The sequence below is a fragment of the Rhinolophus sinicus genome, linkage group LG05, assembly GCF_036562045.2.
Source record: "Rhinolophus sinicus isolate RSC01 linkage group LG05, ASM3656204v1, whole genome shotgun sequence".
Lineage (NCBI taxonomy): Eukaryota > Metazoa > Chordata > Mammalia > Chiroptera > Rhinolophidae > Rhinolophus > Rhinolophus sinicus.
The window spans coordinates 97,291,580-97,312,316 of record NC_133755.1 but is presented as its reverse complement, the minus strand read 5'-3'; the positions used below and the strand labels follow the sequence as shown (position 1 = coordinate 97,312,316).

The window sequence follows — 20,737 nt, the reverse complement described above, 5'->3', positions numbered from 1 at the left end:
TAAGGGAAACAAATATTAGGCATTAGAAACTCCTGGAAGTCCAGTGCCTGATGAAGCTTGGTGACACAAATATGAACTTTTATAACAAAGGAAAGAGGCTCGTTTTCCTTGGCCCCCTCAGATATATCTGTGGCCTGCCCAAATAGCTGAGTATGAGCTTGCAAAAGCTTAGATGAGAGAGCACTGACTTTTGCAGCAATTAATTTTGCAGAGGAAGCAGTCTGTTTAAAGATGCCTGCAGCACTCTCTAAAATGGAGGTTGTTTTTCAAGGCCACCAGAGCTGCAGTGGGCTCAGGCTGGCTCATCAAGAAAACAACAATGCTAAAATATGGCCTCCTGGGTTTTGCAAAAGAAGGGACTAGAGGGGCAATGAATTATGCTCACCTGCTAGAGCTGGGTGAAGACTGTAATTGTTTACCCCCCTAGCACTACCCTGCAAGGGTTAAAATGACAGAGATATTAGTTGGTGATGGCTAAAATTGTTGGTTTGAAGCTCTCGGCAATACGCAGACTGTTATTTACCGGACTTGGTCGATTTACTTCTTAATGCAATAATGACCTGTGAAATGAAACGTGAGCTAGACAATTGTTCCTCATTGTTTCCAGTAAAACATCCTTTCATACCCCATTAAACCACCATTAATTCCATATGAAAGAGAGTCACGCACAAGCACCCGGTAGTGTCTCTCTCTCTCTTTCTCTCTCGGACTTTCTTGCCCCCATGCTCCTGTTTTATTTTTCTTCTTTTCCTTCGTATTTTCCCTTTTCTTCCTTTCTCCTTCCATTTCTCGAAACAGGATATGGACATAATGAGTACATGGTGAGAAATTCCTTTGAAGGTCATGCTGATTTACATCTCTTTCAAAACAGGGGCACGGTTTCAATTGCTGAGCCTTCACCTAGCTTTCAGTTTGCCTCGAACATGAAAATAACTACAGAAACAGAAAAGTTTGTAAAAACAAGGAGCAGTTGTTTAGTCTTGTTTAAAAAAGATCCAGATGCCCATTCCAGATGGGGAGGCGTACATCCTCCACATGGGTTGCTGAACAACTGCAGCTGGGAAAACCAACCATGTGAGTGGCCGAAATACCTTTGCAGGCCTGGGGAGGGCTTCTTCCTACAGCAGGGAGACGTTGGCCACAGGAAGCCCTTCTGTTCTTCAGGAGCTAACTAGTTTTGAACCGCTTCCTCTTCTCCCTGGACCTACTCTAATTTCTCTGTAACTAAAGATCCCAACCAAGAAATGATGAGTCACATGGCATGAGAGGTACTTCTAAGCATTTCTTCTCTTTGACCCTTTTCTCACCACAACCTAATAGCTGGGGGTTGTCTTCCTTCCCTTCACTGAGTGACAGGACTGCTTTGCTATCCATTTTGTCTCTTGCTGTTTGCATGGTCTCTGCACCACTCCAGTCTGCCTCCATGGTCACATTACCTTCTTTCCGTAGTCAAATCTTCCTCCTTCTTACGAGGACACTTGTGATTATATTTAAAGCCCACCTGGGTAATCCTAGCTACTTTCCCCATCTCTAGGTCCTTAATCCCATCTGCAAAGTCCCTTTCCCCATATAAGGCAACATTTGCAGATGCCAATAATTAAGACAGGACACAGACTTTTCAGGACCATTATTCAGACTAACATACTTAGTGATTCCAGGATTCCAAGATTAATCCAGATTTGGTGATTGAGGCTATTTTATTTCCCTTTTCTCCTCTTGAGAGGGAAGAAGGAGAAAGCGGAAAGAAAATATCCTGAATCGCCTAAATCATTCTTGATAATATACATACCTGCAACAGATCTAAAGGAACATCTCACCATACATTTTTAAAAATATTCTTTCTTATTTTCACATTCAGTTTTGGAGGTAGATTTAATATCACTTGAAATTTTCAACAATTGATTTTCCTACCTCTCTCAAGATTGTTCCACTCAAACCTGAATTCTCCTTGAATAATCAGTAGTTTTAAGGTATAAACTCTGGCACTGGTCTATGTGATAGTACCTGGCAATTAGAAAGGCTAGTAAATTCTCATATTCTCCCCTCCAAGCAGGGCCATGCATGCTGGGGAATGAATGATGCAGGTTGAGCATTAAAAAAAGATTTTCTCTTCTTATGACAAGGAGAAAGGCCATTTAGACACACCGTATGAACCCATTTTTGAATCCGTTGTAAAACAAGCTTCCTCACCACCTTACTCTGTCCTAGAAGTTTTCTGTTGAAAATATATCTAGCATTTACTATTTGTAGCCGATATCATGGAGGTCCCAGAGCAAACTGACTCCTTTATAAACAATTTGATTATAACCTACTAGAGGGCAGGAAAGATTGGTTATGATAATTTTAGTGTAGTTTAACCAAAATGAATTAATTCTTTATTACAATGTAATGATAATGAATACTATTACAAGAACTTCCATTTGCTGGATACTTCCTGTATGCCAGACATTGTGTTAGGTGCTTTATATAGCATATCTTTACAATAACTACGGAAGTAAGCCTCATTTTCATCATTCTAAATATGATGAAACTGAGACTCACTGAGTCTAAGTCTTTGGTTAGGTGATATATCATGTGGTAAAGCCAGGATTTGTGTCCAAGTCTTTCTGAATTCAGTGCCCATGCTTTTTTCTTAATTCCCATGACCATTTCTGTTTATACATTTTCTGGAGGATTATATATGAGATTCATCTTTGACTCTCAAGGAGATAATGATTTACTAAGATAATTCAAATACTCAACTATAATATGGAGCAATATAAGATAAGCACTTGCAAATACATAAATAGTAATCCGGGCAGACTGGATGGGTGGGACTTTGATGGGAGGAGAAAGAACTTTCCATATTGAGACCTGAATAAAGAACACAGATGTCACAAGGTGTGGGATATTTTCATTTTGCTGCAGTATGGGAAACATGTTGAGAAGAAAGGGAGGTGGAACCATATTTTTGGAGAGCCTTGAATGCCAGACTAAAGTACTTCTATTTATTTCAATAGCTACTGAGGGGCTTTTGAAGACTCAGAACAGAGGAGGAGCCTGTAGGAAGCTGTATTTTAGAAAGCTCATTCAGACAGCAGGAAGCAGGGTGAACAATGGGTTGAAGCATACACCCAATGGAAAGACTCGTTAGGACACTGCTTCAATTGTTTAGACTTGGAGGATATCTATTGAGGAGCTAGAGGAGATTGGTGGCAATCAGAATGGAGAGGATGGTACCGATCAAAGAAAATACAAAAGAGAGGAAATAGAAAGGGTTTACCTCCTCCTGTCTGTTGGGAACCGATAAGGAGAAGCCGATAGTAACTCCACTGTCTATAGGCAGGATGTCTTGGGGAATGGAGGTTCCAGTAGCAGATAGGGAGATGTAACAAAGAAGAGGATGATTGCCTAGGCTTTGCCTTCAGTGAGTTTGGGGTGACCACTCTACGGGAGAGGAGTTATTCGGATATTCAGCTGGTGTTTGGAATCTCTGGGATTAGATATTGGGAGATAAATTGCAGCTAGAGATAAAAGTGGAAATTATTTAGAAGAGGTAATAAGTGAAACAATAGGGTAAATAAGATTGCTAAAGAAGGACAAAAGAAAATAAACCGAAGCCAGAATGTTGGCGAGTGCATGACATTGAGGAGAGCCTTTGTTTGAAAGTGTGCAAGCAAATAAGTGATGCATAACACTTTACTGTTTGTCACTGAGACAAGGGGCCACAAAGGTATGACCATGCGCTGTGGGAGCAAAAGCTCCTACTGTATGCTTACTTGTTGGGTTCTGAGGTGTTTTGAGGAAAAATTAACCTGTGGCCAAGAAGGGTTGGGGTGTCCTTCAGGGAGAGGAGAAGCTGGGCCAGTCTTGAGCATTGATGGAGGAAATAGGTACAGATACCATGTGATTTAAAGGACTGTTTCACCCATGGCCTTGCTAACCCCTAAATACTTCACTTACCCATGCTGCTTTCTCTTTTCTAGACTGAAATTGCTACCTTTGCTTCCAAACATTTTCCTTCAGAAAGTCAGTGATAAGATGTGTACATTCATTTGTTCATTCTTTCATTTATTGAGCAGGTATTTATTGGGCATTTGTTATGTGCCAGGTACTGTGATAAAAGCTGGGTGTACAAAATGGCATAATCCCCATCCTGCCCTCATGTCTTATTAGGGAAAGTAAATAATAAGATACAAATATGCACATAACAATAGACAAATAAATCTATAATTATGAATATTACCAGAACTGAGTGGGAGTTGGCCAGGTAATGCGTAGAGGGGAAAGCCTTCGAGGCAGAGAGAACAGTTTATGTGGAAAGCCCATGGCTGGAGGAGTAAAAGCATTGGAGCAAAGAAGACCAGAGGGGCTGACAAATGGACATGCAACCAGGTAGCCAGTGATGGCGTTAGACAAGTGGATGAGAGCCGGATCCTGCGGAGCCTTATGAGACATTTTAAGAAAATGAGATTTTATTCCACTTGTAATGGAGACTGATGCAATTTACTTTGCATTTTTAAAACTCTGGAAGAACAAATGGAGGTTTGCAAGAATGGATGAGAGAGAGAGATGAATTAGCAGTTCGATTGCAGTGATCCAGGTGAGAAAAGACATGGACTAATTACTCTCGTCGCCGTGGCAATCTGCTAATTTCCTGATCATTTGGAAAATATTTACTAGAAGTGATAAAAATATGATGGATAATAGCATCGATTAAGAATGTTCTGTTATTCTGACAACATCCTCCTCGCCCTGGTTCCATGTGCATACATCTGAAAACTTTCCTAATGTTCAGAATGCCAAATGCACGTAATTCACTGAGATTCCCTCCAGTTAAAGCATTCTTGAAAATATACATAGTAGGATCCCTTTTAAGAGTTTCTTTCTTTTCACTCACAAAAGATTTATGGAGAGACAGCATGCGTCAGGAACTTTATCAGGCAATGTGGATAAAAATGAGTAAAGAATGATCCTGCTCTGGAAGAGCTGTCAGACCTTGCGTTGTTTCTGAATTTTGCCAGGAACATAACTAAATTTTTGCCACCATAAGTAAGTTTTTGCCCTAAGAGACCAATGCCACTTATTGTATAGTATAAGTGGTCCAATTGAAAGATTGGAAAATTAGTTATACTATTAGGTAAAGTGATACAAACAATATTCATAAGGTAATTTCCACTTTATAAAGATAGTAACAGTTATTATCTATTTTGATTCTCACAATGATCCTCCAAGTCTGGGGTTTGCAATGAGATGATTAGTTTTGGCCCCAGGAGACATTTGGCAGTGTTTGAAGATATTTTTAGTTGTCTCCACTGGAGGAGTGCCACTGGCATCTAGTGGGTAGAGAACAGAGAGGTTAATATACATCCTACAGGACACACTACAGCCCCCACAACAAAGAATTATCCAGCCCCAAATGTCAGTTGCGATGAGGGTGAGCCACCCTGCTCTGACTTACTTCCTTTCTTACCTGTAAGGAAACAATTGCCTAAAACATCATCGAACTCCTAAATTGACACATTCTCTATTAGACTACATTACCTCTCCCAGAAGTTTTAGTAACTAACTGGCATTGAAGTGAAATCTGTATTCATAGACATAGTTAAAACTGGCTGCTTCTTGCACAATCTGTGAAGCAGCTATATCAATATATTAAGACCTGGTCATTCTAGACAAGTAGAGTGTTTGCCAGCCGGTGTAGGCTATAGACTGAATTAAATAAAGGGACAAAATGTCTGAATAGCTTAAGCACAAAGAAAGTATAACCTCCCTGCTGTATTATAAGTACTTAATTGACAATTTCCCACAACATAAATAAGAAATAAATTCCAAACACAGGAGTGCTGCATTTGTATTTCCCTTTGTCTTATGCGGTATGCTTGCATGCATCACCACACTGAACAGCATTATCAACTTTAAATGCTGTTTCCATGCTTTTTTATTTGATTATATCCCCATTTATACATGTTCTCATTTTCTGTGAAAGATGCTGGAAGTATCATAAATCACTTTCATTGAGACCATCTCTATTTATCCATAGATCAGATGGCAGATAATAAATGTTATTTAATGATTCTGACACAGCGTAATCTTCTCTTTATGCTCAACTTCAAATCCCACCAGTAATCCCCTTATTGCTTAAACTTCAAGTAGATAATCTGAAAAAGAGTTTTTAATGTGTCTATGTATCCTTTAGAAATTTTACCTCCTAAATAACAGTGACTAGACTCACATTTATAGGCGACGAACATCACTGACAATATTTCATGATTCAATTGCATAAAAACCACTTTTTCACCATTTTCCTTTTCCAAGGAAGTAAGCATCGTAGAATGAATATGTTTATGGTTGCCAGACTACAGGACAGTGCCCTTACATCACTGATGAATGGGGTGAGGTGTACACAGTGGAAGGGCAGTTATAGAGAGGAAGTACAATTGGTGTGTAGGCCAGTAGACAGTGGTCCACGTGCCCCCAGGGCTTAAGTTCCAATAGAAAAGATTGATGGCTGAGTATGATGAATAATTTTTTGTCTGGAGCAGGCCACTCTTAAAATATTAATGCTCTGAGATGAGGCAGAACTTTTCAACCAGTAGCAAAAACCTACTTAACAAGTTTCATTTAACCAAAGTTTTCTATACTGGAATACATTGCTGAAGTATTTTGACCTTTGGAGATGAGATGTCATGAGTGTCAAAGCACCTTTGCTACGGCATTGGCTTTCTTTCTGAACAGGCCCAGTCCCCTTGGATCTAGGCTACCTTCTTCTCTAATGCTGCTATGTTTTCAATCCTGTTCTCAGAATCCATTTCCCTGCCCTGCCTATTAGGTGATTGTTTACTCAAAGTATTAATCAGGGCAAGGAAGTGAATTACTACTCTAGGAACCTTAAGCAACACATGAATATTTAGCTTGTGCCTCTGGGGAGAATATTGCGATCCCTAACAGAACTGAAGAACGCGTTAGAAGAACCTGGGACATGAGGACTACCAGGGATTGGGACTAAGGATTCAATGCTGTCAACCGCCTCTCTTTGTTCTCTCTGCTCGACTCTTAGCCTCTTTCCATCCTGCTGCCAAAAGATGCCTCATTAATCCTAGTTTAGTGATCCCAGATGAAAAAGTTTTTCCCTCCCATTGTCTATGTATCAGGCCTAGGAAAACCTGTTAATTCCTATTTGAACTTTATGCCTCTTTCAGTACCAATCACTGGGTCCTCATCACACCCGGGAGGTGTGAGGTGACCTCAAGTGAACGGTAGACACTGGACAGCAGTGGCTACCAGATATATCTTAAATAGCCAGCGGGAACAAGCATATCCTATGTCAAGCAGGCAACTGCAAATTCTTAGCGTAAATCTCTGTGCAACCCACAGGAGGACCTAACTCAAAAAAGAGTCAGTTTTAGACATCTGCAGTACTCAAAGGACATTAATGCCGGATTATAAATGTTCTTCATTAGGCCAGTCCTCTCTGTCCTATATTGCTCTTCCCTCTCTCAATGTCAGAGCCCAAGATCAACCCTGGAGAACCAGAGGCTTCATAGTGAGAGGAGAAGGAGGAATCCAGGTGGGGAAATGATGCACAGACAACCACACTTTTTCCCATCACAGATTTTTCAGCCAGAGGCAGACCCAAGTTGAGGGAAGAAAGAGTTTTCCAAAGGATTTGAGATTGCAATGGATCGGACTAAAATTTTTCCTATGTGAAAATAGTCAAAAAAGCTGTTATCTACTTAGGGTTTCATCCAAGATCTGAGAAAAATCACTTGACAGCATGAGTTTAAATGAGAATTGGTTATAAAGACTAAATTTCCTCTCTTTGTACCTGCTGAGTCCAGCTCATTCAGTAAACTGATTATAATAATAAGGATAATTATACATTATTAATGATATATTAATAATGATGGTGCTGAATAGCTAACATTTATCCAGTGTTTACAACTGCTAGGCACCCTTCTAAGCATTTTTTTCTGTTTTAACCCTTAAGCTGGAGATACATGAGGAACAGATTCTTCTCTAGCAGAGGTAGTTCATGTAAGTGGATTATAAGACTTTGAGTCACACTGGAAGATAAAATCACACCAACCAAAAAAATCATTATCACTTAATACTTATTAAGCACACTTAAGCATTTTACATGCAGGATTTCATTTGTTATCTAACAATATTATGAAATAATTACTCATTTCATCCATTTTATAGATGAGAAAATTGAGGTTCAGAAGAGTGACGTCAGTTCACCTAAAGGCAGGTGTGGGCTGAGAATCTAGGGGTATCAGGCTGACTGTATGACCGTTTACGAATATTCTATGTTGGAGGAGAGGACTAATGCTCACCTGTTTTCACTTCTTGAGAACAAGTACATTAATAATAATAAGGAACAAGAAAGAGTCTTACCCAAGCAAAATAAAAAATTGGTAAATTTCAGCATTGCAAGACACTTTGGGTACTAATTAATAATAAAATTAGTTTGTTGTTTTTTTTCTCTTGACTCAAATTCTTTAATGTGGAGAAAACAGAACACAGAAAATGGCTCAAATTGACAGTCCACATGTATTACTGCAAACATGGGAAAAACAAAAGCAAGGGGTAAGTCTTCATTTTTGAACCCCTGGAGCACTCTTGAGCCTCTCAAATCTTCTTCCTCTCCACTGTATTTCATTGTTGTTCTTAAAATGAATTCCAAAACCCAAGAGAGGGATAAGGCTCTTACCCATAAGAAAAGGAAGAAGCTATGCTGTTACGGTTCAGTGTATTCTGAACTCTTGAAATTTGGAGCCTATTTATACTTCAAGACAAACAGAGATCATGTTAACAATAGCGGATGTTGCAAGGGAAGAATAGAATTTATTATAGGCAGATCTATGTAGGGTCAGAAGCAATAGACTCTTCCTGTGGAGGCAGTCGGATGGACAGCTGCAACTTGGCTAGAAATGACTCGTTATTGTATTACAGACCAGGCTGAGAGCACAGCGTGGTGCCCATCTCTGTTGGTTGGATCCACGTGCGACTTTGCTATTCTTCACACACTTTTCTGGTGGGTCCCAGGCGTTACTTCCAAAACTGAGTAGGTGGCTCCAATGCAAGGAAAACATCTAACGATTTTGAAGGGGCTAGGAGACGCCTCATATTTGCAACTATGATTGGAGGCATTTATCTTTTCTCCCCCCCACCACATCTTCTAAATATTAGCATTTAATAAAATACACATTTGTTTCGTTTATTTTGAACTCCCTCCAAAGCCAGCAAATACCAGAATCTCAAATGTTATGATAGGATAGGTTCTTTATTGGTTTGTTTTCTTTTCATTCTTTCTGTTTTTACTGTGTGATGCTTTTTCATTATAAATCCTTATGTTTCCAACTCAAGGAGCCTGACTAATCAGAAGGGCTTCCAGTAGAGGTAGACAAATATTCGAAGCGCTGTGCTGAGACCCTCCAGATGCAGATAGCTCTGCTATTCACAGGAAATGAAGAAGTCAGGTCCATCAGAGACAGGGGATTTCCTCTTCAGATAAAGTATGTTAGCTGTTGCATATTAGTGATACAAAACTCATGAGTAGAGACAAGATGGTTTCAGATGGTGGGTGAAATGGCTTCTTCTTATCCCTGATGCTGCTGAAGGCAGAACCTGAGGGAAAGGCTTGCGCATAGGTTATTTATTTGGGAGGTGATCCCAGGGAACAGGAATCAGGGACAGCAGTCATGAAACAAAGGAGGGAAAGCAACTCAAATTGCCTGCAGGGAATGCTTGATCCTGTGAGGCCTTTTGAGGACCCTTGTGAAATGTATCTCGATATTGCCCATGGACAAAAAGAGGAGACACGGTTTCACGTCTCCCATTGGTCAAAGGTAGCTCTAACTCCAGCACTTCCTGGTTGCACATGTATGAATTCAAGGTGGTCCATCTCATGCAGTAGCACTGGAGATACCCTGTCCGATTCCTCCTGCATGGAACTAGGAGCCACATTAGTGGCTGGAGTAAGAGATGGGACTGTGAGGATCTGAAGTGGTACACAGAAGTATCCAACACAGCCTCCTTAAGAAATGATTATTATAGGGTGTTGGCTCCCAGTCAACTCAGAAAGACATGTGTTGAGGCCCCAACTGGATTCCTTACCAGCTGTGTATCCTGAGTAAGATATTTGCTCCTGGCTCCAGTTTTCTTATCTTTTTATTAATGGCTCTTATCTTATCTGGTTGTTGTGATGAGTAAATGAATCAATCACATAAGCTTAGTGCCTAGTACATTGTACACACTCAATAAATACTCTCTGTCACTTTTATTAATAGTATTAATATCACACAGATATTTGACTTGTTTGATCTGTAGCTCAGGTAGCAAGACACCATTTAGAGAAGTGAAAAAGAAATTCTAAAAAGATATAAGCTTTATATCTGTCATTGGAGAGGTGTGAGATGCATGTACACATAAAGTGCAGCATACACTTCTGTTCTTTAAGATGAATCTCAGGCATGAAGATTCTGAAGCGATTTCAAGATCATAAAAAAAGGAATACAATACAAATATAATATGTTATTATTAAGTACGTTTAACTTGATTTAAATTTATGGAAAAAAATGTAAACAGCCCTGTCATGGATTTCAAAGGAGCATTATACACTGCAGGAACATTTGCTATCCTTTTCCTCCATATCCATGTCTATATCCATAAAATAAAGGTGTCGAACTAGATAATTCCTGAAGTTAATTTCAAATCTTAAATTTTGTATCACAAAATAACTTATTTTATCATTTCTGAATACTGATTAGCTAGAATATCTTATTTCCCACTTATTCCAAAAGAAAAAAGAGTGACTCATCTGTGTATGTCATACTCAAAAAAAGGGCTTGTTATAAATGTATTTATTAAATGTAATGAATACTGGCTGTCCCAAACTCAACACAGACGGATTTCCAAAAGTTTGTTATTTACGTTATGGGATGTGTGTCACACAATGACTATGTTAAAAATAATAGGCAGATTTCCAGGTCAGTGAACAAAAGCCTATTTTAATCATGATGCTCCATAACTGCAATATTTTACTAACATTTTTCTCAATTCTGAACACTATGTGTTACAATGATTATTTTCCCTGTAGGAAGAGTTCTGCTCATTTTTTTAAAATTATAATTTATTAGGGTGACAATGGTTAGTAAAATTACATTGGTTTCAAGTGTTCTGCCTTTTAATACAAATTCCACTGTGGTTTCTGTTCCCCTGTTTTTAGGAAGTCTCTCTCCTCCCAGGGAGCAGGATCTATGAACTTTTTCTAAGTATCCTAACTTCCTCCCAAGTAGGACATTTTATGAGGGAAAGGGGAAACTACTAATAATTTGGGGGATGACAAGGATAAGTCATCTCTGTCCTGAGAGCAATGGCATTGTCCTAATCATACACCCCTGAAAGTGCTTTCATGGCTCATTTGTGAACACAATAATATGGAAGCTGTCATTTGTTTTCATTTTCGCTGTGGTTAGTTCTACAAATGTTTACTGAGAATCTACCATGTGCTGCATACGGAGGATATAGTGGGGTAAAAATGGACATGGTACCTGACTTTGCGAGTGTGAGATGGAGACACTAAGTAACTAATTGTGATAAAGCATGAGTGTGATAACTGAGGGAGTTGAGGGCATCAGGGAAGCACATAGCAGGGAGCCCTGAGCTAAGGATCTAAGGCCGCGATTAGCAAACTTTTCTGTAAAGAGCCAGATAGTAAATATTCTAGGCTTTCACTATCTTAGCCTGTAAGGGCCATGTGTAATCTCTGTTTCTTCTCCTCCTTCTTGTCTTGCTCCTCCTTCTCTTTTCGTCTTTGAAAATCCTTTAAAAATTCTTAAATCATTCTAAGCTTGAGGGCTGTACCCAAACACGCGTGGGCAATTTTGCCCATGGGCCACAGTTTGTCAACCTTTTATCTAGGAGATCAGAGAAAGCTTTTTGGAGTGAGTGACACTTTTTGGAGTGAGTGAGATTTGAAACACAAGTGCGTAAGCCAGGTAAAGAGTTGTAAAAAAAAGGGTATGAGATAGAAGAATAATATGTACAAAAGCACAGTGACCAGAGACTGTATTTTGTCTTTAAAGCATCAAAAGAACCTCAATTTGGCTGAGAGTGGCCCAAGATGACATTGGGATGTGAGAGATCTGTTCTTAGAATGTCTTATAATCCATGTCAAGGAGTCGAGACTTGATCCTAAGGGTCAAGATTTTAGATGAGAGAGTATCATGATCAGACCTGTATGTTTAAAAGATTATTCTGACTTCCCTGTGGAGAACAGATTGAACGAGGGTAAGAGAGCAGGCAAGGAGTCCAGTACAATGGCAAAAATCCAAAGGAGAGTAAATGAGGCAGCATAGACAAAGATCATGACATGAGAAATATATGGATTTGGTGAGGTTTGTGAGGTGAAATAGGCTCCGCTTGTTGATTGATTGGGTGTAGGGAATGAGGAAGAGGAAGCAGGCAAGGATGACTTCCAGGTTCTTTCTCAAACATCTAGGTGGTTGATGGTGCCATTGACTGAGGAAGAACCCTGGAGGAGGAGCAGATTTGGAGAAGAATTCAGCTTTACACACACTGAGTATGAGGTATATGCTAGATATGTTAATGGTTCTCATCCTAAGAACAATAATTATGTAGAAAAGTGACAAGACAAAAGAAAGGAACTTTGAGCTTCCAGGGGTGGCAAATTGTGGGAAGGTAAATATATGGAGAAACTAATGGTAGATAAGGGTTCCAGAGTCAAGTTTGTTATGAAGGTGCCTCTGGTACCATCTATGGGCTGATAAGCGTCTAGAGTCTCACATGATTCACTTCAGTCCTGCCTGGTAAGGAGTGGAGGGGCGACACCTTTACAAATTTATGTCCTGTCTTGAGAAAAATAGGACAAATTTGTGTCCTGTCTGTCTTGAAACAAAGTTTTACTTGTATCTGCTACTTCTCAGTTGTCTTCATCTCCACATAATCAGCTTGTTGAGGGATTTTTTGGAGAGGCATATTCTGCTTCCTTTCCAAAGTTACCTAGTAACCACTGTCGACCTAGATTTCCCTACATCCTTATTTTACATCTATAATTGTAATTAGGAAAAATAACAATTGATCCCTATAAGTTTCACCCTGGGCATTTAACATCTTTAGTGTCATCTGTGTCACATGATAGGTTTGATTTTGATCCAAATTAGTATTACCCTTATTAAGTTGAATTTATTCTCAGAAATTGATAATCTGCATACACCTCTCTGTATGTAGAGCATGAAGGGTGTCTCCAGCTAAGTAGCACCAGTGATTAATCGGTGTTTTCTGCCCAATACAGAACACAGGTAATTTTCTGTTATTACTAATGATTAAATTCAGGGCCAACTCAGGCAAAACAGTGAAGCAGGCATAATTTTCTTTTCACTTCCCCCTTTTACTTCCAGCATTTATCCTGGCTTCCTTTCCAAGTGTTACTTGGGTATTTGCACTTTAATAGAAAATTGTTGTTAGTTAAAAGCCTTGAAGGCCCAACTAAACGAATCTTTCATAGCGGACTTTTAGATGAACATGGAGACCTATGGGAGAGATTTTATGGAGAAGAGCAGCCATCAATTTGCTCTGCGGTCATTGCCAGTCTATCACATGGAATTCTGAGGAGTAGCTCTGAGATAGGGTCTCCACTTGTGTCTTTAAACTGTTCTTTAGGCCCTTTGACCCTGCGCACCTCTGTGGCTACTGCCATATCCTTCTGCATCTCTTCATAGTCAAACTTCTTTAAAGAACACTGGGCCCTCTTTGACCCTTCTTATTCCCGTACTGCACTGTGGCTTCTTCCTTCATTACTTCACTGAAATTGCACAGGCGACCATCAGCAATTGCAAATTGATGGAGTATTTTCTCCTTATTCATATGGTCTCTGCCGATTTTGACTCTGAGTCTGCTCCCTGATTCTTAAAATCCCATCCTCCTTTGGTTTCTTTTTTTTTCTAGTTAAAGTTTATTGGGGTGACAATTGTTAGTAAAGTTACATAGATTTCAGGTGTACAATTCTGTAATACATCATCTATATATACACATTGTGTGTTCACCACCCAGAGTCAGTTCTCTTTCCATCACCAGATATTTGATCCCCTTTACTCTCATCTACCATCCTCCTCCCTCCTTACCCTCTGGTAACCACTAAACTCTTGTCTGTGTCTATGAGTTTTTGTTTCTTTATTTGTTTTTCTTGTTCCTTTGTTGTTTTCAGTTTTTTATCACACATAACAGTGAAATCATATGGTTCTTGACTTTTTCTGTATGAGTTATTTCGCTCAGCATAATAATCTCAAGATCCATCCATCCATGTTGTTGCAAATGGTTCTATTTCTTCTTTTCTTACCGCCAAATAGTATTCCATTGTGTATATATACCACAACTTCTTTATCCATTCATCTATCGAAGGACCCTTTGGTTGTTTCCATGTCTTCACCACTGAGAATAACGCTGCAATGAACATTGGAGCACATATATATTTATGGATAAATGTTTTCAGACATTTTGGGTGGATACTCAGCAGAGGGATTGCTGGGTCATTTGGTAATTCTACTCTTAATTTTTTGAGGAACCTCCACACTGCCTTCCATAGCAGCTGCACCAATCTGCATTCCCACCAACAGTGTGTGAGGGTTCCTTTTTCTCCACAGCCTCTCCAACACTTGTTACTATTTGTCTTGTTGATGATTGCCATTTTAACTGAGGTGAGGTGACATCTCATTGTGGTTTTTATTTGCATTTCTCTGATGATTAGTGATGAGCATTTTCTCATATGTCTATTGGCCATTTGTATGTCTTCTTTGGAGAAATGTCTATTCAAGTCCTCTGCCCATTTTTTAATTGGATTGTTTTGTTGTTGTTGTTGTTCAGTTGTATGAGTTCCTTATATATTTTGAATATTAACCCCTTATCGGAGGCACTGTTTGCAAAAATCTTCTTCCATTCAGTTGGTTGCCTCTTTATTTTGTCGATGGTTTCTTTTGCTGTGCAGAAGCTTTTTAGCTTGATATAGTCCTATTGATTTATTTTAGCTTTTACTTCCCTTGCCTTTGAGACCAAATTCATAAAATGCTCTTTGAACCCAAGGTCCATATGTTTAGTACCTATGTTTTCTTCTATGCAGCTTATTGTTTCAGGTCTTATGTTTAGGTCTTTCATCCATTTTGAGTTAATTTTGGTACACAGTGACAGATAGCAGTCTAGTTTCATTCATTTGCACGTGGCTTTCCAATTCTCCCAGCACCATTTATTGAAGAGGCTGTCTTTTCACATGTCTATTGCACGTTTTTGGCTTCTTTGTCAAAAATCATCTGTCCATATTTACAGATATGGACAGGTAATCTGTACAGGGTGTATTTTTGGGTTCTCAGTTCTATTTCATTGCTCTGTGTGTCTGTTTTTCTGCCAGTACAATACTGTTTTGATTATTGTTGCCCTGTAGTACAAGCTGAAGTCAGGGAGTGTGATACTTCAAGCATTGTTCTTTTTTCTTAGGATTGCTTTGGCTATTCAGGGTATTTTGTCATTCCATACGAATCTGATGATTTTTTTATTGTATTTCTTTAAAAAATGCCATTGGGATTTTGATGGGGATTGCATTAAATCTGTATCTTGCTTTGGGTAGTACGGCCATTTTAACTACGTTGATTTTTCCAATCCATGAACAAGGAATATCTTTCTATTTCTTTGTGTCTTCTTCAATTTCTTTTAAAAATGTCTTAATAGTTTTCAGTATATAAGTCATTCATATCTTAGGTTAAGTTTATTCCTAGGTATTTTATTCTTTTTGCTTAAATTGCAAAAGGAATTTTTTTTTTCATTTCTTTTTCTGAGATTTCATTGTTAGGATATAGAAATACAGTGGACTTTTGTACATTGATTTTGTAGCCAGCAACTTTACTGTATTCGTTGATTGTTTCTAATAGCTTTTTGGTGGAGTCTTTAGGGTTTTCTATATATAGCATCATGTCATCTACAAAAAGTGACAATTTAAGACTTCATCCCAATTTGGATGCCTTTTATGTCTTTCTCTTGCTTGATTGCTCTGGCAAGGACTTCCAACACTGTGTTGAAAAGCAGAGGTGATAGGGGACAGCCCTGTTGTGTTCCTGAATGTAGAGCAAAGGGCTTCAGTTTTTCACCATTAACTATGATATTAGCTGAGGGTTTGTCATATATGGCCTTTATTATGTTAAGGCATTTTCCTTCTATACCTATTTTATTAAGTGTTTTAATCATAAATAGATGTTGTGTCTTGTCAAATGCGTTTTCTGCATCAGTTGATGTAATCGTATGATTTTTGTCCTTTATTTTGTTCATGTGGTATATCACATTGATCGATTTGCATATGTTGAACCATCCTTGTACCTCTGGATGAACCTCACTTGGTCATGATGTACAATCTTTTTATTGCATTGTTGCATTCGATTTGCTAGAATTTTGTTTAGGATTTTTGTATCTGCATTCATCATCTGCAGTTTTCTTTTATGTGTCATCCTTACCAGGTTTTGGTATCAGGGTGATGTTGGCCTCATAAAATAAGTTAAGGAGTATTGTCTCTTCTTCAATTTTTTGGAAGAGTTTGAGTAGAACAGGTATTAGATCCTCTTTGAATGTTTGGTAGAATTCAGTAGTGAATCCATCTGGTCCCAGACTTTTGCTTTGGGGAAGGTTTTGGATGACTGATTCAATTTCCTTACTGTTGATCAGTGTATTTAGATTTTCCAACTCTTCGTGATTTGCCTAGGAAGGCTACGTGTTTCTAAGTACATGTCCATTTCTTTTAGGTTATTGAATTTGGTGGTATGTAGTCCTTCATAGTATTCTTGGATGATCCTTTGTATTTCTGTGGCATCCGTGGTAACTTCCACTCTTTCATTTCTGATTTTGTTTATTTGTGTCTTTTCTCTTTTTATCTTTGTGAGTCTATTCCAGGGTTTGTCAATTTTATTAATCTTTTCAAAGAACCAGCTGTTTGTCGCATTTATTTTTCTCTTGTCTTTTTGTTCTCTGTTTCATTTAGTTCTGTTCTGATTTTTATTATTTCCTTCCTTCTGCTACTTTGGGTTTCATTTGTTCTTCTTTTTCTAGTTCTTTAAGGTGTAATGTGAGGTTATTTATTTGGGATTTTTCTTGTTTCTTGAGATAGGCCTGTAATGATATAAATTTCCCTCTTAAAACTGCTTTCACTGTATTCCAAAAATTTTGGTAGGATGTATTTTTATTGTCATTTGTTTCTATGTATCCTTTGATCTTTCCTTTTATTTCTTCTTTGACCCAGTCATTCTTTAAAAGTATGTTATTTACTATTCACATATTTGTGGTTTTTCCTACTTTCTTTTGGCAGTTGATATCCAATATCAAAGCTTGTGATCACAGATTGTACTTGGGATGATTTCAATCTTCTTAAATTTGCTGTGGCTAGTTTTATGTCCCAATATATGGTCTATCCTTGAAAATGTTCCGTGTACACTAGGAAAGAATGTATAGTCTGATGTTCTAGTATGAAGTGCTCTATAAATGTCAGTTATGTCCATTTCATCTAATGTGTCATTTAGGGCTGCTATTTCATTATTTATTTTCTGTTTGGATGATCTATCCATAGCTGTCGATGATGTATTTAGGTCTCCTACTACAATTGTTTTGGTCAATTTCTCCAATGAGTTCTGTTAGTAGTTGCTTAGTATATTTTGGTGCTCCCTGATTAGGGGCATAAATATTGATGATTATTATGTCTTCTTGTTGTATAGTCCCCTTTATCATTATGAAATGTCCATCCTTGTCTCTTGTTACGTATTTTATTCTGAAGTCTGTTTCATCTGATAGCAGTATGGCTACACGTGATTTTTTCTGAATACCTTTTGTTTAGAGTGTCAGTTTCTATCCTTTCACTTTGAGTCTATATTTGTCCTTGTAGCTGAGATGTGTCTCTTGGAGGCAGCACATGGTTGGGTTTAGTTTTTTGATCCAATCTGCCACTCCGTGCCTTTTTATTGGTGAGTTCAGTACATTTACATTTAGGATGATTATTGATATTTGAGAATTTCCTATCATTCTGTCTCTGATTTTCTGGTAGAATGGTTTCTCCATTGTTTCTTTGCCTTTTTGTTGCTATCTATTATTTCAGTGTGGTGGTATTCTATGATTTTTCCCTCTATTTCTTCTTTTTTGTGTTATATATTTCACTACTGAATTTTTGTTTTATGAGAGGTTACCATTAAGTTTATGTAAAAGAAAGTTTCATATTTAGAATATTCCATTTTCTTCAGTATGCTTACTTTCTCCATTCTCTTGTGACAGTTCAGACCTTTACTCTCCCCTTTTATGTTTTTGTTGTGAGTTGATTTCTGTACTGCAGTATCAAGTTGTCTTTTTCCCCCCTTTTTTTAAGTGTTATTTTCCTTCTTTACACTATATGTTATGTGTAAGCATATAGAGTCCTATTTGGTGTAGGGATTGCCATTTCTTGCTTCTGCCTGTTCATAATACTACTCATGGTTCTGTATTCTTTTGCTGTTTTAATTCAGATTGAATAGCCTCCTTTACTATTTCTTGTGCAGGCCATGTGTTTGAAAATCCCCTCAGATTCTGTATGTCTGGAAAGGTCTTTATTCCTCCTTCATGTCTAAAGGATATCTTTGCTGGATATATTATTCTTAGCTCATATTTTCTCTCATTCAATAATTTGAATATTTGATTCCACTCCTTCCCGGCTTGTAGAGTTTCTGCTGAAAATCCTGATGATAATCTAATGGGCTTTCCTTTGTAGGTTACTATCTTCTTTTCCCTGGCTGCCTTGAGGATTCTTTCTTTGTTGTTGATTTTAGACAGCTTCAATACACTATGCCTTGGAGAAGGCCTGTTGGCATTGAGGTAATTAGGTGTTCTATTTGTTTCTTGGATTCGAGGATCCAGTTCTTTCCACAAGTTTGGGAAGTTCTCGTTGACTATTTGTTTGAATATACTCTCCATTCCTTTCTCCCTTTCTTCTCCTTCTGGTATGGCCATTATTTTTATATTGCTCTTTCTGATGGAGTCAGAAAGTTATTGTAGGGTTCTTTCATTTCTTTTGACCTTCAAGTCTCTCTTATTCCAGCTGTGTCATTTCCAGTCTATCTTTGATGTCACTGATTCTTTCCTCCATCTGGTCAACTCTATTACCTAAGCTGGCTATTTCATTCTTCATTTATTTTATTGAGCTCTTAATCTCCAGAAATTCTATTTGGTTCTTTTGTAGAATTTCAATCTTCTTGGTAAAGTGTTCATTTCGTTCTTTGATTGTGTTTCTGAGTTCATTAAACTGCCTATCTGTGTTTTCTTGCATTTTGTTGAGTTTTTTCAGAACTGCAATCTTGAATTCTCTGTCATTTAAGTCACATATTTCCACGTCTTTAAGTTCATTTTCTGAAAACTTTTCATTTTCTTTCTGAGCTGTCATTGTTGCCTTGCTTATTCATGGCAATTAATGAATTATTATTTCTCTTCCTAAACATCTACAGGAGTGGGTTCTGCAACAGGTTGATAGGAAGAGGTCTTTCTTTTGTTTTCCAGTAGGTGTTGGTAGAATGCTTTATTTTTTCTCTGACTGCAGATTTTATTCTTTTTCATGCTGTAGTGTTGTATTTTCTCTGTACTGTTACGGCTTCTCACACAATTGGGGGATTCCCTGGAAGGTGGGCTTTTCCTCTGTGGACAGTCTGCCTGAGTCATAGGGTTCCACCTCTGTGGGGGGATGTGGAGAGCTTCTGAAGTTCCAAAGCTCTTCCTGCACCAGTTTCAGAGCCTGTGTGTTTCAGCAGCTCTTTTTACTCGTGCAGGGATCTGGCCAGATAGGTGGGGCAGGGGCCAGGTAGGTTGGAGAGGTGGCCCAGAGCTATGGCAGTGATCACCAGCACAGCCATTCCTGTACCCAAGTCTCCCTCCCCTTTGCCGGAACTAGTTGGGCTGAGTCTGTGGCTGCGGACCGCAGTTCTCAGAACTGCAAATATCCTGTCCTTTTCACCTGACCCTGCTACCATTCTGCTTCTACACTGGGCAGGTGGAGGCGTGGTGAGCTCTGGGAGGGTGGGGAAGGGGTTGCCAGGCTCCGTGCCTATGCCCTCCATTCTCTGCTCTGCAATGAGGGCTTAAACCACCATTTTCAGCCTTCTTCCCTCAGTCTTTTCTCCGAGGTCTCTGCCATGAGCATTGGGTTCAGCCGTGTTATATGCTGATCTCTCAGGTTGGACTATGGGCCATAAGCAGAGCCCTAGCAGTCCATGTTATTCCCACCCCCATGGCTGCAGTAGCTCTAGAACACAGGGAGCTCAGAGCACCTAGCTAGGTCTGCGTCCTGCGCCGTTGGCCTACACGGCCCATATCTCCCTCTTCCCCATTCCTTCCTCCCCTGCTCGTCCAATTTGCCCATCTTTAGATGATTTCAATTGTGTGTCTTTTAGAGTTGCCTGTCTGCCATGCAGGGAGTCCTTTGTGGAATTACTGTTGTTCGATTTGTTGTAAATTCCAGGGGAGATTTCAAGAGGCCCACCTCACACTGACATTTTTATGATGTAATAATCCTCCTTTGGTTTCTAAAGCAATGTGTTCCCCTGATTCTCCAACCTGTCAGTAGTGGAGTCCTGAAAGGTGGGTCTAGGGTGAAAATATAATGTCCAGCAGCAGCCCTTACTCTTTGATATGGACAATTGAATTTTCTCCGTTCTTATATCAAGCACTGTGCAAACAAATGTTCTGGTCCCCT

General features: G+C 38.9%; 1 protein-coding gene across 7 annotated transcripts in view; it reads left to right on the top strand.

Moving 5' to 3' along the window:
• The window catches only part of PKHD1 (PKHD1 ciliary IPT domain containing fibrocystin/polyductin), a 433,016-nt gene that overhangs the window by 330,889 nt on the left and 81,390 nt on the right, over nt 1–20,737 (top strand). Inside the window, exon 63 of one of the 7 annotated variants that reach the window (XM_074333067.1) lies at nt 12,488–12,581. The exons of the other annotated variants lie outside the window; for them this stretch is intronic. Coding sequence (XP_074189168.1) covers nt 12,488–12,495 — 8 coding nt within the window. The 3' untranslated portion in view covers nt 12,496–12,581. Of the gene's footprint in view, nt 1–12,487; nt 12,582–20,737 lie in introns of those variants that run through there. 7 annotated transcript variants of the gene reach the window in all.